An 18,857-nucleotide genomic window follows, 5' to 3' on the forward strand; every position below is an offset into this window, starting at 1 on the left:
TTTGACCGTTGAGAATTTTATTTATTTATTTTTAATATGCGTTTTTAGTCTATAAAAAGGCATTCAAAACACTCCTACATGCACTCAAACTCTTTCTCTACTCTCTTACACTCTCTTATTCTCTCTTACATAATTCCAAGGCCCAAGCTTCATATTTCTTTGAAGTTTGAAGTTTTAATCAAGGGACAAGGATTCAAGATTCAGGAATCAAGAAAGTAAGACAAGCAAGATTTAAGAATACATCGAAATTGAACTCACACCAACTCAAGTCTCACATTGCATTTTCTAATTCTACTTATATCTCTTTCTAGTTTCTTCCAAGTTATAAATATCATAATCATATTCACACACCCACCACTCTCTCTTTTTCTCTCTCTTTCTTTACATTCAAGAGCCAAGAGACTCAACTGACAAGTTACAAGTTAGTTTGTTACTAGTTTCTTCCAAGTTCTAACATTTTTATTATTATTTAGTTTGTTACTTACAAGTTACAAGTTACAAGTTTTAAGAGTACAAGTGTACAACATTCTCAAGAGTCAAGAGTGAAGACTCAAGTCAAAAGTGAAGACAATAAGTGAAGAATTTATTTCCGAATTTTAGATTGTGTAATTTGTGTTTTTATAATTGTGTTGTGTAACTCTCTCTCTGCCCTTCTTTTACTACAAGTGTAAGTATATGACTCTCTCTCTCTCTCTTTCTCCTTTTCTTTTCCCTCTCCCTTTCTACTATTAGTATAAGTGTAAGTGTAACTCTCACTCTCTCTCTTTCTCCTTTTCTTTTCCCTCTTCCTTTCTAGTTTCTACTACTACCAGTGTAAGTGTGTACCTCTCCCTCCCTCTCTCTCTCTCTCTCTCTCATCTCTTTAGTCTCTTGACTCTTTAGTCTTTAGTCTTTAGTTTTACTAGTTTACAACTTACAATCAATACACACACTAACATCATGTCTTCTTCTCAATCTTCCTCTTTGAAACCCAATTCGAATGACCCGGGTTGGAAGTATGGACACTATCGTAGTGCTTTGGATAAGACTCATATAATATGTGAGTTATGTGGGTATGTGAGTTTCGGTGGCATAACGCGGCACAAGCAACACCTTGGACATTCACTAGGGTCAAATGTAAAAGCATGCGACAAAATTACTCCAAAAATTCGAAGGGAGAGCATGGAGTATATGGATAAACAATAAAGAAAGAGATGCGATAATGCCCTACGTCACGAGGAATATATGGAACAAGACGCATATGAAGATATAAATGTAGTCGATGTAGATGAAGCTAGTCTCACTCCCCCTACTTCGACAGGCCGGTCTCGACTACAACCACAACCAACGGTCTTAAAAAGAGCCCGAGAGCATGGGCCCATGGATAGATGGTATAGAACACACCCTGAGGAAAAAAAAGGGGCCGGGGCAAAGGGCCGACTCAAACAACTTTAGAAAACCGCTATAAACAAAAAGATTGGAAAACCACTATTGAATATATTGCTAAGTGGTTTTACCAAACCAGCATTGCTTTCAATGCAGTTAAATCGAGAAGATTCAAAGTAATAGTTGAGGCTATAGGTCAATTTAGACTCGGGCTTAAACCTCATTCATATCATGAAATGAGGAAGACATGCCTAAAACTGAAGTTGATTATACACGATCCTTTATAGCTGAATATAAGGAATCGTGGAAAGCGTATGGGTGTTCACTTATGGCCGATGGATGGACCGATAGATCTGGTTGGTCTCTCATTAACTTTGTGGTAAATTGTCCAGTTGGGACAATGTTCTTGAAGTCTGTGGATGCATTGAGTCATTCACATACTGGAGAATACTTGTTTAGCTCACTAGATAATGTAGTTGAGGAAATAAGTGAGGAATACGTCATACATGTAATTACAGACGACGCAACTTCGTATGTATTGGCCGGTCGTCTTCTTATGGAGAAGATGCGTCGTTTATTTTGGACCCCCTGTGCGGCCCATTGTATTGATCTGATGTTAGAAGATATGGGTAAGTTATTTATAAATGCGATTGTAAGGGTTAGAAGAATCACGGTTTTTATGTATAAACACGCCCTTTTTCTTAGTCGAATGAGAAACACATTGGGGTAACTTGCTACGTCTAACAATTACCCGTTTCGCTACAACCTTTTTAACACTACAAATATTACATGCAAAAAAATTAGAGCGTAGAAGTTTTGTAGTGTCGGTCAATTTTATAAGTGGGCCTTGGTCAACGATGGTTGAAGGGAAACATGTTCAACAAACAATCCTTTTGCAAAGTTTTTGGACACAAGTGGTGGAGGCGCTAAAAGCATCCGAGCACGTAGTCACCATGTTGCGATTGGTGGACGGGGATGAGAAGCCTGCAATGGGTTACATATATGTTGCGGTAGAGAGGGTGAGAAATAAGATCATGGACCATTTTAACTATAGAGAGCATGATTATAAGCCAATTATATATATTATAGATAGAAGATAGGGCAACCAAATGTTATCTCAATCGTATTCGGTTGTTTACATCCTTAACCTAGTTTGTTTATTCGCTTCCGTTGGTCCAGTAGAAGCACTTACTATGCATATGGTTGGATTTATTGATATGTGGGAAAGAATGATTCTAGATAGAGAAGAATATGGTAGGATCTTAGCTTTATTGGACTTCTATACAAAGAGTGAGGGCATATTCTCAAGGGACATCGTCATTAGGCATTGGACAATAAAATTGCCTAGTAAGTACCACGAATGTGTTACAAATAGTTTTTTTACAATGTAATCAAAGTGACTCTAACCTACTTAAACTGTTTTTCTCAGTTGATTGGTGGGTTGCCTATGGAGTGGATCTGAACAGGAAGGATCCAGCTTTAAAGAAGCTGGCTATGAGGATTCTTGGACTCAAATGTTCTGTCAGCAGTTACGAGTGCAACTAGAGCACGTTTGAGGCAGTGAGTTTAGTAATTGTAATCTTCAATTTTTTAATATAAGCTAAATTAATTAACTAAATAGCTAATGCCAAATGCATTTTCTTTCATGCAGATTCATACTAAGAAAAGGAATCGACTTGAACAAAAGAAGCTTAACAACTTGGTTTTCGTCCAATATAATAAAAAATTGCGAGAACGATTCCAGACTAGGAAAGAAAAGCCTAGTTTCTTTGACGCTATCTGCTTAGATGAGCTGAATGCAGGTAACGAGTTACTCGTATAGACGGAGGACCTGATATTTGCTGGCGAGGACTTGACATGGGTGCAAGTTGAAGATGCCGCATAGGAATCGACACATGGAGAAGGTACCACTCGAAGGGAAAGGATAGGGGAGAGCCGAGGGGCGAGTAGTAGTAGTTAACCTGTTGAAGAGATTGAGGAGAATAGAAGGAGGAGATGATAATGATCAAGCTAAAGATCCACCATTGGATGTTGATGAAGTATTAATACATATAGATGACAAAAGAAGAAGAAGAAGTGTATGCGGAAGAAGGAGATGACTCGGATGATGACGGTGATGATGACGATGATGATTGTGATCAAATGCCACAATGACAAATAGATCAATGTATATAGTAGATAAATAATAAATAAATAACTTCTTCGTTTTGTTTACCTAGTAAGTGTGTTGATGTTGATTGTTGACTGTACTGTTGAATGTCAATTGATATTTGTTAACTATATTGTCAAATGTTGATGACTTAATATTTAATTCATTGTTTAATTGGTTTTATTTTACTCAAATGTATTGCAAGGGCATATAAAATTGTTTATCTATTAACTTAGGAAAGTTCCCCCTACTTCCTTATATTTAATTCAATTTTCTTATTTTCCCATATTTTTTTGATTTTTTTAAAATTTTTCGAAAAAAATTAAAAAATTTAAAAAAAGTATGCGACCGCATTTGTGCACAGGCATATGCAATCACACATGATCGCATATGCGATTTGACAACATTGCGCACTACTACGTTCACCTTCGTTAGCTTCTTCAATAATCGGCTCTGAGCGGTTTCTACAACAAGTTCTGCGTATTTAAGTTCCTCACTTTCAGCTGCTCCTCTGCCTTTCTCCCTTCGTTCAAGTCATGGAAAAAGAGAGTCGTCTTTAGCAAAAACATAGTCCAAATTTATTGGACAATGTCATGCTTGGTTGTCAGTTTGCCTTCTTACTTTCTTCATGTTTTTCAAATGCAACCTCACATTATAGTGGATAAATACATTTCTTTACACCTTTATATTCTTCAATAGATTCCCCTGCTTAGTGTGGATGCAGGCGAAAGTGCTCCAATTTCTTTCACAACTAGCAGAAGATGTACATTGAGTCACTGACTCAAGATTCTTATTGTAATATTCCGCAGCATATGTTCACTTTGTCCATAATTGACCCACCATTGAGCTGCATAAATAACAAAGAAATATATCTTAATATCATATATTAGTTATTTAGTTTATTAAAATTGTAAAAATATACTTTATAGTTTATAACTTAATACACCTACCTGGATTGGTTCTTTGTATTGCAGCTCGTGCAAGTGGGTCTCCAAAGCCAGTTCATACACTTCTACTTGTGAAATAGTAGCTAATAAGAAGTACTACAAGTCTCAGGCTCTACACAATACAATGTACATATGTAAATAGTTATTAACTGACTTCATTAATAGCATCCACCGTCGGTTAATGTCTGGCTCCAACCTTTTTATAACATTCTTCAAATTGATAGTAAACTCATAAGCATCTTTATATGTAGTCGCATATCAGAATTGTGGGTTTAAAAAGAAGCTTGCAAGTTGATTAAAAGAGAGAACAATAGAACATATCAAATGTTCAACACTACATAAAGATGTATTATCAATTTGCATCATCAAGATATCAACATATTTTTAAAAAATAACAAAAAGGAAATAATTAAAAACTAGACATAATATTTGACAAATGGTGACCAAATTACCCAGATATGATAAAAAAACAACTCAAAAAACTGAAAACAATAAACTTAGCCACCCCCCCAAAGCAATACATTTCAAAAAAAAATATTTTTGAAATTTCCATAAATCTCGAAATTCCCAAAGAAAAAACTACATTTTTTAATCAGATCTGATGTACATCTGTTAAAAAAATGCATTGCCTCTCCAGATATGTGATCAGAAACATCAGATTAAAAAAGATTTGTGAAATTTATATATTTTTCAATAGATTTAAAAATAATAATTTTTTTGATCAGATCTACATAGATCCGGTCGAAAATGGTTGGAGAGTACAGATTTGAGATCAGATTTAAAAAAATGATTTTTTTAAAATATAAAAAATTGAGCATAAATGCCTCAAAAATAAAAAAATCCCAAAAAAGCTCAAATTGATCTTCAAAATTGATGTTTTTTGGTAGATCTAAGGGTCTAATAAACATAAAAATAGATTAAAAGAAGGATCGACGATAAAAAATGGATTTTTTTAATACATATTTTCTTATTTTTTCAAAATCGGCCCCAAAATGTTTCGATCCTTCAAATTGGCTAAAATATGATGTTTTGATCCTCCAAGTTGCTGTTAATGGTGCCAAAAATCAGTTAGGAATGATTTAATTGAGGTATTGCAGAGATTGGAGTAGAAATGAGGGAGAGATAGATCGAAAAGGGGAAAGAAAGGGACGGTTTGGGCCTTTTATACGCGTATCGGTCAGCGTATCGGGTCTGCCGATACACGTGTAGGATATTGGAGCCGATACGCCCGTATTGGCCGATACGGATTGATACGACCCCAATACAGGGCCATATCGTGTATTGTATTGAGCCGATATGGATACGATACGCTCGTATCAGCTGATACGTTACCAATATTTCAATCTATGCTCTAGGGGGTGTTTGATTTGTTAAATCCTTGGTAAATATGGGTAAATGGGTCACTATTACTTCTTGCATTTGTTTGGAAAGAGATGGAATTCTTCCACCTTGAAAACCGGTTTGAAAAGGGCCCCATTAAAATAGTGGCCCCGCTGTGATGTATGTGACTTATCCACGTTGTCCATCCATTTTAACATAACATTTTAGTGTATGAGCCAAAAAATGAAGCAGATCTAAAGATCAAGTGGACCACACCATGGGAAACAGTGGTCCATGTAATGTCTATCGTTGAAAGCTATTTCGTTCCTTGGGCCCACAATGATGTTTATTTGTCATCTAACCCATTCATAAGGTCAAACATGCATGGATAAAGGGAAAACACAAATATCAGCCTCATCCAAAACTTCTAGGGCCCTAAAAAACTTTTCAACACTATACGTTCAATTCCCACTGTTTTCTGTGGTGTGGTCCACTTTAGCTTTGGATCCTCCTCATTTTTTGCCTCATGCCCTGAAATGAGCTGGCAAAAGGGATGAATGGCGTGGATAAGTCACGTACATCATGGTGGGCCCCATAATTTTATCCTCAGGTTTGGTGACGAATAATTTCAAACAAAGCCTGTTACCATCACATTGGGCCCAATAGTTTTTGCCCTCATGTTTGGTGGCGAATAATTTCAAACAAAGCCAGTCACCATCCCATTAGGAAAGATGCAGAAAATACCAAAGGAAATAATAATTACTTACTCTGATTTCACCGGGGGAATTGAAAAACAAATAGGCCCCTTGGACATTTTTGGAAGTGAGATCTAAACTTTTAGTCTCAAATTGGTTTGGGGCTCATATTAAGTCTAGTTTGCTCGAAAATCAAATAAGTTTGCCATGGTTAAAGACTTCTGCCATTTTGAGCTTGAAAGTGACGAGTTTGACTTGCTCTAGTCCACCATGTTTACGTTCTTGTTGACTTGTTTTCAGTGTTCTTATTATCATGGATATTATTGATAAAATCATCGACAATGTGTTCCATAAAGGTAACGGCGGTTGTAACGGCCACCATTGTTACTGACACAATATGGGCCGACCTTTTTTTTTTTTGAAAAGTTTATTTCAGCTTCATTATAGGGCTTACGAGACCTTTTTTCTTGTAATGGCCGTTACGGCCGTTTCAACCTTGTAATGTGTAAAGGTTACCACCACTACTACGTAACCATTTTGGCATATTGTGATCACTGATAAATGATAATATTGTTATCACTAGGTTGTCATATACTGAAATACACTGTATTAGTTGGAATTCCAGGTATTGGCGATAATATTGCTGTTATTGCTAAAATATTGACTTTGTGTCGATACATTGAAAATATGGGGATATTTTCTTTATAAAATTCTAGTTATCGGTGATATTTGAACAACATGGAACATGCAACCAATTCATAAAAAGAATAGAACATTCAACCAATTCACAAACAGAAAAGAAAATGTGGAGAGGCATCACAAATAGGTTGAACATAATAAGATATTTGATTATTTGGCGGGGTTGATTCCAAGGTGTGCAAAAACGGTTATGTTTCGACTGTAACAGTCGATTCGTACTAGTAACGGCTAAGGCCATTATGTGATATGGGTTCGAAGTGGGGTGGGGGAGAAAAAAAAGGGCCGTAACAGCCCCGATATCGGTTGTTATGGCCCTGTGACAGTGAAGCAAATGAAAAAAGAAAAGAAAAAAAAGGACTTACTTTTGTTCTTTTGTTGCAGTTGCGCTTCTTCTTTTGAGGTGGGCCCCATGGTCTCACCCACCACTTAAATTGCCTATTGACTCTTCCAGTAGCCAGTTGCTACTGGAGGTGCTCTGTGGGCCTCGCCATGATGTATGCGTTTTATCCACGTCATCCATCCGTTTTGCCAAATCATTTTATGGCATGAGTGTAAAAATGAGGCAATTCCAAATCTCAAGTGGACCACACCACAGGAAATAGTGGTATTAAACGCCCACCATAAAAACTTCTTTAGGGCCATAAGTTTTGGGTTAAGATGATATTTGTGTTTTCCCTTCATCCATGTCTGTGTGACATAATCAACATGTTAGATGGTAAATAAACATTACCATGGACCCTAACAACTTTTTAATGATGGACATTCAATCACCACTGTTTCTTGCCATATGGTCCACTTGAGATTTGAATCTGCCACATTTTTGGGCTCGTGCCATAAAATGAGCTGGCAAAATGGATGGATGGCATGGATAAAATGTATGCATCATGGTGGAGCCCTTAGAGCACCGTCTGGTAGCATTTGTGATGTAGGGACATGTGATGGCCTAACCCTAGATGCATGTATCATATGGATGATGAGATTCAAGTAAATAAATTAATCAAACAACTGTTTTTTAATCAAAAGGATTAGGCAAATCTCAATATAGAGATGAGATCATTCCGTCAGGATTATGCCCCTTAGCATAAAATGACATAAACAGTAAAAAGGGGAGGACTAGGGGTGTACACGAGTCGAACTGGGCTCAACCTGGCCCGGCTCGGTCACTAGCCACACCCAGCCCGGCCCGGTCACCAGGCCAATATGTCCAGCCCGAAATCGGCCCGGTCAGTAATCAAGCAAGTTCGGGCCAATTTCGGGCCTGCTCCATCTACAAAGGAACGGACACATTCTCACATCTCTGTCTCAAATGATTAGGATATATATATATATATATATATATATATATATATATATATATATATATATATATATATATATATATATATATATATATATATATAAGGCCGAGTCGGGCCGAACTGGGACATGTTTGAACTCAGCCCGAACTCAGTTTCAGGCTGAAGAAAATGGCTCGTCCCGCCCGAACTCAGTTTCGGGTCGGGCCGAGTCGAGCTTTTTCGAGCCGACTCGAGCGAGTTAACCGGGCTAGCCCGGTTTGTGTACAGCCCTAGGGAGGACCCTGAAATATAAGGATATTCGAAATCTAGCATAAGTCAGTCCATGGTCAAGTTTGGATCTGATTCTACTGACTAGCCATCTCTCTTTTCCATTTTAATTAAAAGGGAATGTCCAAAAGAATGAAAGGGATGAAGAAGGGAGTATTCGAGATGAAGAAACTATGGGTCCTTTGTCATCAAAAGAAAAGAAGGCGGATTTCTTACTTTTTCCCGCACCTCGAAGATATGGGAAGAAGGAAACCTGAAACTGGGGTAGAATCCTCAACACCCAGGGGCCAATCTTGAAATCCTAACCTCTTGATAAAAGAGGAAGAAAAGATACGAATTTCTATTATTCAATAATAATAAAATAGGGTTTATCACAATGTATATATAAGCTATGGAAAAAGTAAAAGTGCGCTAAAGCCCCTAAAAATAAGAAAAATAACAAAAGAAAAATAAGAAATAAAAAAGTGTACTAAAGCCCCTGAAAACAAGGAAAAGAGCAAAAAACGCTTAAAACTAAAACTGTCGCGCGAGCGGGTGTGAAATCCGCCATACGGGCGGTCATGCTGCTCCTGCACTCGTAGCGTGTCAAAAAATGGGTCCGATGGACCCGACGTCCATCCACATCAACTCCTTCGCTCTGGTATTCTGTTGGCAACGCCTCCTCTGGTACACGCTAAAGGGTGCATCATTGATGTCCGCATCAGTTTGGGCCATGCCCTAAAATATGGGCTTATGCCAAAACATACCAATGACATGGATACAATACACACATCGAGGTGGGACCACGTTCAGGTCTCACCCAGTAGTGGTCCACTTGAGATTTGGACTTGCCTCATTTTTGGACCATGCCCTAAAATGAGTTGGCAAAACGGATGGATCAATAGGGATATACAACACATGCATCAAGGTGGACCCCATGTATAGGGTCTTAAAAAAATTCCACATGAGGCATATATTAACTCAAAATTAACCAATTAAATGTTACGTCACAATCCCAAAATCAATTGTTTGAATGATTTTACATGTTAATTTGTAGACACTTGTTTTTTATAGTAGGACAATTTGATATTTTTCATTCTTCATTGTCCAATAAATGTCCACCGATCCATTAGTGGGATAAGTGCCAATAGATTACATGAATTTGAGGCTCATTTAGGGCATTGAGTTGTCTGCCAAATCAGCCCCAAACTGGTAGCACTATTCATGCGAATTTAATTTTAATTTTTTCTTAAGATTTATTGGGGGAAATGATACCAAGTTATTAGATATAGAAATTACATGATAGGTCACAAGTGTTGGAGTCCATATGTTGAGATGAAATGTATGCGAGTTGCATGATATGTAGCACACCAATATTGTAAGTAATAGTAACACACGTAAATGTGAGATGTTTTGGTATTACATTCATTCTGATAAACTTATTATTGATATTTTTTAACAAAAAGTAAGTAGTAAAAGAAAATAGAAAAACCAAAAACCACAAAACCTAATCTGCTGTGCAACTTGAAATTAGAAATGAAGATCGACAGATGGGATGTCCGTCCCAACCAAAACTTGAGAGCAGAAGAGAGCACAGAGACCTCTGCCATTATCCAGAAAGGAGGCAACCAATGGTTTGTCCCTAAGGTTAAGGATCCTAGACCAAGCTTTTACATCTCCGAAGATTTGGATTGTGACTTTCAAAGAAGGAGAGTTGTTGAAGCATTGGGAGTTTTGCTCTAACTAGACATTCCATAAACATGCCATCAACAGTAGTCTTCAAACTACTTTGAAGTCTTTAGCGAGGCCCACACCATGCCAAGTGTGCAACAAATCAGGAATGATACCTGGCATGACCCAAGAGAAGTGGAATTTGCAATGAATGGAAGACCAAAGGTTGGCAATATACATAAGTGGATGAAAAGGTGATCTATGGACTTTGCCTTAAGAAAACAAAGCAAGCAGACATTAGTCAAGATCATTCATCTTCACTGGATATTGTCAACCGTAAGGGTCTTGCCTTTGGCCATAATCCAAATGAAGAGTTGCCAAGATTTGGTGGAGAACTGGCCCAGAGTGGAGAGAGTCCAATGAAGAGAATTTTTGATGTTTGTGGTGGGCTGAATGCCTTGCAGCAACTGCAATAACTCCAAGAGCTTGGACATAGATATGGTATTGTATTTGTATCGGCACGGGAGAATACGTGATATGGGGTCATATCGGCCCAATACCAAAAAACTGACTTGTCTCGGCATTGATACGGCAGGTACAGGCTGATATGCCCATAAAAGCCCAATTTTGAATTTTCTTTCTTTCAAAATTTCCTAATGTCTCCTCCTCTTCTTTATTTAAACCATGGAAGAAGCTTAAAAACTCATTTTAGGTTAGATCTAGATCTATTTTGGGATAAAACAAGTGATTTGAATGAGATTCGACAAATCAAAGTGAAGTTGACCATTATGGGAAAAATTGGAAAGAAGGGTAAACCTTCACTTTCTTTTTTATATTGTTAATCTTAATTTTGTTTTATTTCAATCTAATGGGCCCTAGTTTACCAAATCATCCTTGATTCGTATTCAATTAGGGCCCATTTAGTTGACCTTCAACAAGTCAAACTAACAAACAACTTTTTTATCAAAGAATAGTCCGATACACCATAGAATACATGGTCAAAACACAAAAAATGATAGATTCTTGGATATGTCATTTTTTCCCTTTTTTTTTTTTTTCTTCTGACTGATGCGGGACGATACGGCCCCTATACTGATGCGCGACATCGTATCGTATCATTTTTCCGTTGGGCTGATATGTCAACTGATATTGACATTCAGAACCATGGCTCGTAGACCTTGGAATCAGGCAAGTATCTTCTGCAGTGAGGATACCAAGCCCTTGAGCCATTCAAATTGTGCACATTAATTTGGAAATATTATATATAAATTACATTGATTTGAAGACTTAGCTAGCTGATTGGCGGTCATTTAGTGGAGGTTGGAATGGAAAAGATATAATGGTCCGAATTTGGCAAGAAAGCGTTCACGAATCAGAGAATATGACTGGTCAACTAATCTGTTTTTGGAATGATCACCTATCCATTGTGGCTGGTCCCTAATTTGGCCGTTTAATTTGAGTTGACTTATGCCATGTGTACGGTTTGTAAGAGCCTATCATGGTCACCATTATACTCTCTGCCATGGTATCAAATATTTCCCACCCTAAAAAAGATGCCATTTTACAGAGTGAAAAAACAGCCTTTTGCCTGGTTCCTTGCACCCGAGATTGAAGCCAAAACTCATGTTTCTATAAACCAAGTTTGGGAAAGTGTGGCATCCAAACGCATGCAAATTGGACATTTCTGAAGAAAACAGGGTTGAATGTCATCAAATGCTGGTTTAGGTGTCATCCAAACATGCCTTAACTTTGTCAAGAGTATCAAATGATGTCAGCAACTGAACTTTCCCATTCGTTGTTCTCACTGTTTGTCATCTGATATGAAAGATTAAACCAATAACATTGAGGAGAAACACTATGAGCAAGTTCTCACGGAGCTAATCATTTACAATTGGAAGAAAAGTACAATGTCTCCACTCTGATCAAGCGCTTATGTCACTCGTTTATCTGACTCCTTTGACTGCTCAAATAGATCTTCGGTTTGCTCTTTGAAATGCCATTCATTCTGTACTTATTGTGCAACTAACAAATTTGTCTCATATCCGGCATAAATTATCTTTTTTTGTAATAATATTTTGGTTCTTTCTACTCATTCTTTTAAATCTTGTGGGCAATTCCTGTCTTTACCTGAGTGGAGAAAACCACGGCCGTAGAAAATGACATTCCTGTAAAACAACGTTACATGGGAACTTGAGTGTGTTCCTAGAGGGATGAGACCAGTAAGCTGTCTGTGGATCTACAGTATTAAGTATAGAGAAGAGGAGGCAGTTGACAGATACAAGTCTTGCTTGGGAGTTTGTCACTTTACCCAAACCTATGTCATTGATCATCTAGATGACATTCACACCTATGGCTAAGATGCATTCCATTCGGGTGATTCTCTCTATTACTTAGGTTCCTTGATGTGTATTCAAGAGACCAATATTAGATTGGAGAAAACAGTTCAGTCATTCCCTGAGGGCTGTTCATTATCTGTAAAGCAGAATTTCTTCTTTATTTCTTTTCTTCTTTTCTGGTCAGTAAATGGGGAAATTTAATTGGAGGCATTATTGGAACTCTGCTTAAGAATGATGTCACTACATAAGCTTTCAGTCGGTGTTTTAGGGTCTGTTTGGGTGGTGGGATTAGAAGGGATTAGGTGGGATGGGATTCATCTGGCCCTGTGCCAATTCCACTCCATGTTTGGGAAGAATGGAAAAGCTTGGAATTACATTAAATAGAATTGCATTGGGTCCCGTGCCAATTTCACTCAATGTTAGCAAGTTGTTGTAGGTCCCACCATGATGTGTGGGCTATATCCACACCATCCACCCATTTATCGAGATTATTTTAGAGCATGGGCCAAAAAATCAGGTAAATCTAATGCTCTAGTGGACCCCACCATAGAAAGCAATGGGGATTGAATACTTACCATTGAAAACTTCTTTGGGGCCACATAAGTTTTGGATCTACCTCATTTTTAGGCCCATGCCATAAAATGAGGTTACAAAACAAATGAACAGTTTAGATATAACACGTGTGTTATTCTCAGTAATTTCAAATGATGGTGGGTATATCCATTCAATGTACCACCGTATTATCAACAAAGCAGGGCATTAATCTTATCCCATGGCAACAGGGGACAATCCCTGCCATGGGTAATAATCAAGGTGTCCCGTATCGGTATCGGTTGGCGTAACGGTGACCTCCAAAACCGATACGGATACGGGGGCGTAACGGTGATACGGGGGCGTAACGGCCCGTAACGGCGCAAAATTTTTTTTTTGCCAAAAAAATATGAAAAAATATGGATTAAATCCTGAATATTCTAAGCATTCCAAATATGCATTCATTTATAAATTGGAACATGTTTATGGTGGTGTAACGGTCCACTCTTTAGTGAGAAGTTGTATCGGACTGTCTGATGAATTTATGAACCAGATAACCTGAATTTGACTACAAAATTCATATATTTAATTTTCTAACTATCTACTATCAATGATAGATATATTAGAATGAATGTAATATGAAAATATCTTACATTTAGGTGTTTGCAATTATTTTTGAGGGCCAAAATTCATGCGTAAATAGAAAAAAATATAAAATGGCACCCCAAATATGTAAAATGCACATTAACATGTTCTACTATGATTAACACATCATATGGCATCATTAAAACAGCAAAAGAATCATTAAAAAATGATTTTTCGAATTTTCAAAAAAAGGGCCGAAATAAATGCGTAAATAGAAAAAATAAAAATAAAAAATAAAATGGCACCCCAAATATGTAAAATGCACATTAACATGTTCTACTATGATTAACACATCATATGGCATCATTAAAACAGCAAAAGAATCATTAAAAAATGATTTTTCGAATTTTCAAAAAAAGTGCATAAATAACTGCCTAAATAGAATATAATATATAAAAAAATATAAAATGGCACCCCAAATCTGTAAAATGCATATTAACATGTTCTACTATGATTAACACATCATATGGCATCATTAAAACAGCAAAAGAATCATTAAAAATGATTTTTCGAATTTTCAAAAAAGGGCCAAAATAAATGCGTAAATAGAAAAAAATATAAAAAATATATAAAATGGAACCCCAAATCTGTGAAATGCACATTAACATGTTCTACTATGATTAACACATCATATGACATCATTAAAACAGCAAAAGAATCATTTAAAAATGGTTTTTCGAATTTTCAAAAAAAGGGCCAAAATAAATGCGTAAATAGAAAAAAATATTAAAAAAATATAAAATGGCACCCCAAATCTGTAAAATGCACATTAACATGTTCTACTATGATTAATACATCAAATGGCATGATTAAAACAGCAAAACAACCATTAAAAACTGATTTTTCGAATTTTAAAAAAAGGGGCTAAAATTCATGCGTAAATAGAAAAAAATATTAAAAAATTATTAAATGGCACCCCAAATCTGTAAAATGCACATTAACATGTTCTACTATGATTAACACATCATATGACATGATTAAAACAGCAAAATATATTAAAAAAAGTATAAATACCTATTTTTGACGAATTTCTGAAAAATGTCCCACCGAGCTTTGATTCAAAAAAATCTATAATATAATGTGTTTTTCTATCAAATACCTAGCTAAGGTTGGTCGAAATTAGTAGTAGAAGGAGTTAGAAACAGTTTGGAAGCAAGAGGTTTCAAAAAAACAGCAAAAACAAAGCTAAAAAAAAAAAAAGAAAAAAAGTTACCGTTTCGGGCCCGTAACGGGCCGTTACGCCCGTAACGGGCCGTTACGCCCGTATCGGTCCCGTATCGGCCGATACGGGTACAACTACGGAGGCTGTCGGCGCCGGATTCGGCGATCGGGAATTTTGTGAGCCCGGTCTCCGAGTTTGGGGCGTGACAGACAATCCCTGCCATGGATAATAATTATGTTTTTGAATCCCATCCCACCTAATCCCTTCTAATCCCACCGCCCAAACAGACCCTTAGTATCTGTTATTCTCAATTACTCCACAGTTAACTTGGAGAGAGGTAGCTGAACATGCATAAAGTAAAATTCATTCATTTAACTGCTATGGATAATCTCTGCATCAAACATGGGCTGCAGTATAGACAGCTTTTTAGATTTGATACCATCTCCCTCTTTTAGTATTCATTACTTTCACAAACAATTTACAGCTACATGTTTTTCTTTTCTTTTTCCTTCTGAAGAGGGAAAAGAGAAATTTGCAGGATTTAAATGGTGTCTATGTCTTTAATGTTCTTGAACGTGAGTACCTTGATAGGCCGACAGCAAGGCTGATTAAAGAGTTTAGTAGTATAGAAGGTAAGGCTGGTTGCTTTTCGCTAATTGAATTGGTTTCAGGCCTTGAGGAGATGCCTTTGACAGTGGTAAATAATGGATTGTTATTATCTGTAATAAACTTATGCCTTTAGATGTAACTGAATGTCAGTGTTTGATTGCATTATTTTCTCAACATTTCAATTGCAACTTTTCATTAATTGATATGAACTTTATAAGATGAGAACTCCTGGTCACTGTTTGAAATATCGGTATCACATTACGTATCGCATCCTTGGGATACGGATACGTATCAGTTATCGCATAGGATATATCAGTTGTATCGCGTAATGTATCGCTGTTGTTGGAAATATGGGTAAACATTAGGAAATTGGTTGAATTTTTCAATGAAACTTTAGTGATCGTTAAAAAAGACATCAATACACACTTATAAATCAAAACATTACAAAAAACAAGTGCACACAATATGTTTTCTTTGTATCGGGTCCAAATCTATGCGCTGTCTAAGTGAATTGATGCAAGTATATTCAAAGTCTATTCATATAATTTATAAATGTAAGAAAATGTGTGGAAACACAAACAATACATTCAAAAGCAAAAGAAGAATCACTAGATCAGGTTACATACATCTTTGGAGTTTGGACAGATTGCAACCGATTTGCGAGAAATTAAGAAATTTTGATTTTTTTTTTTTCAATATTTCCGCAACTCGGCCTATCTACTCCAAATCTCGAAATTGAAGTTCCCAATCCATGATTTTTCATGCAAAACATGAAAAATCATGGATTTGTAACAATTTGACACTGATTTAACATGATTTACAGAAAAAATGATTGAAATGCTCATTGGATCGAACATGTGGGATATATCCCACTACTTGTGCATTTTATATTGTACAAGTGGGATACAAGATATATCGTGGGATATATTGGCCGATATCGTCGATACTTAAAACACTGCTCTTGGTATCAATTACATCAGCTGCCCGCAACGATGAAAGGAGGGTTGATGCTAAGTGGTTAGCAGGTTGTTGACCTTTTGCCACCCTATGAGAATTTTCTAAACCCGACACAAATAATTGGGACAGGGCTAAAATGATGATATGGAATTAGTTAAGAGTCATAAGACAAACGGGACAAACATTTTAGCCTTTTGGAAATTGCAGCTAGGAATAGTATAGTCTTTACATGAGCATTTTGGGGGCATCTTCGATTTGCTTTAGTATGTTGGAAATTCTCCTTTGTAAGGCAGCCACTTTTCATGTAAGAAAGTCTGATAACAAACATGTTTCATACTTGTTGTAGAAAGACGAAAAGCAGCGGAACACTACTGTAAATGCGAGGTGACACAAAAGCCACACTAAATGTGAACCAGGACTAAAAACTTGAGACCCATTAGTTTTTCTTTGTTGAAGCTGTTTAAGATTTGAGCTTTAGTTGTGTAAATGTTGTGCTGATGGAAACTAGGATGCATTTCTTAACAAGTTTAGAGTTGAGCCCCTAGGCAAGTATTCCATAATGGTAATGGTGGCCGGAACGGCTGTTACGACCTTTATAAAAAAAATATGTATTGGACCTTTTAGAGTACAATTGATCTTTTTGGGTATTGATTAGATTGTTAGGATGTCTAATCAATGTGGTTGTTGGAGGGAAGGGCAATCAATAGTGGGACCACTTGATGGATGGTCGAAGACCTTTAACGATAGAATCAATATGGAATGTCCATTTTCCTGGGCATTAATTAGATTGCTTACATCATCTGAAAAGTTGATATTTGCGATGCATGGGCAATCAAATGTGGGGCTCATTAGATGTACAGTCCAGATATATAATTGGACCATTCCCAATATGATCAATCAGGACAGTCCATTTTCCCAGCCATTGATCAAATGAATAGGAGCAACCACTTAGTGTGATTCTTGAGCGTCAGGGGTGATTAAAGGTGGGTGCACATGATGGACAGTCTAGATTGATGATCAAACTTTTACAGCATAACCAATCTGGACCATCATTTTCTTTGCCATCAGAAGGTTAGGAATGTCTGGTGAAAGTGGTTCTTGAGAGGTACAAACAATTATAGGCGGACTTCACGTGAGGGAAAGTTAGATCGGTGGTTGGAATTCTTTCAACATAATCAATATTTACCATCCATTTTCTATATCATTCATCAGAAGGCTAGAATCATCCAATTCCAAATGTTTCTTTAGAGATCGGGCAATAAAAGATGGATGGTCCAGATTGATGACTGGATCTTTCTGAATATTATCAATTTGGCCTCCCCTCTTTTTTTTCTTTTCTTCTTCTTCTTCTTCTTCTTCTTCTTCTTCTTTTTTTTTTTTTTTTTTTTGCAGCCATTGATTGTCTGCTCAGAATCATATGATCAAAGTGATTATTAATAGTCACACGAATCAATTGGATTGTCCAGAATGATGATTGAAACTTTTACAGTATAATTGATATGGACAATCCATTTTTCTGGCCGTTCATCGAATGATTAAGATAATCAAATTGTTCGATCAAAGTGAATCTTGAGAGAGAATGACCATTCAAAGGTGGACCCACGTGATGGGTTGCTTCAGATCAATGATCGTACCTTTTTCACTATAATCAATATGGATTGTCCATTTTCTTGCCTATTGATCAAATGATTTTGTTTGGAATGGCAATGCAACAAAAGGTGGGCCCTACAAGATGGACGATCTAGATTGATCATCAAATCATTTTTTTTTTCTTGAATTAATCTGGACCATCTGTTTACCTGGCCATTTTATGGTGGTTAGGGTTATTCAATCAAAGTGACTCTCGAATGTCAACAAAATGAATGGACATGAAGCTGATTTCCAAGAAATTAGCTCTTGCTGAGCCAAGTAACAGAACTCAGTCTAACAGTAAAGTTCCTCCTAAAATGACTTAGTATTTTGATTTCTGGTTCCCAAAAAGGGCCCTGGATAAGGTGACCAGATTCTCAGTTCAAGTACATGATGCTAGTTGGATAATATAAATAACTGGGGCTGCCATGGATGTGGTTATATCATTGAATAGGTTTCTTGTTTACTTGTCTCATGTCTTGAGCTGAATATAGAGCAATGGCATATGCGGCGCATGAACTTACGTAGCTCTGCACCTTGTTATGTGAATTTAGTTATCCTTCTTTTAGTCCCATTTCTCTGTAATGTGACAATCAAG

At 36.8% G+C, this 18,857-nt stretch overlaps 1 protein-coding gene across 2 annotated transcripts in view; it reads left to right on the forward strand.

The window, feature by feature from the left end:
* LOC131239739 (ATP-dependent DNA helicase 2 subunit KU70) overlaps window positions 1-18,857 on the forward strand; it is a 63,272-nt gene that overhangs the window by 6,477 nt on the left and 37,938 nt on the right. For both annotated transcript variants that reach the window (XR_009168367.1, XM_058237585.1), the window contains exon 5: window positions 15,582-15,696. Coding sequence is in view for 1 of the 2 variants with exons in the window: in XM_058237585.1 (XP_058093568.1) it covers window positions 15,582-15,696 (115 nt within the window). In the remaining variant the exon portion in view is untranslated. The remainder of the gene's footprint in view (window positions 1-15,581; window positions 15,697-18,857) is intronic.

The sequence above is a fragment of the Magnolia sinica genome, chromosome 3, assembly GCF_029962835.1.
Source record: "Magnolia sinica isolate HGM2019 chromosome 3, MsV1, whole genome shotgun sequence".
NCBI lineage: Eukaryota > Viridiplantae > Streptophyta > Magnoliopsida > Magnoliales > Magnoliaceae > Magnolia > Magnolia sinica.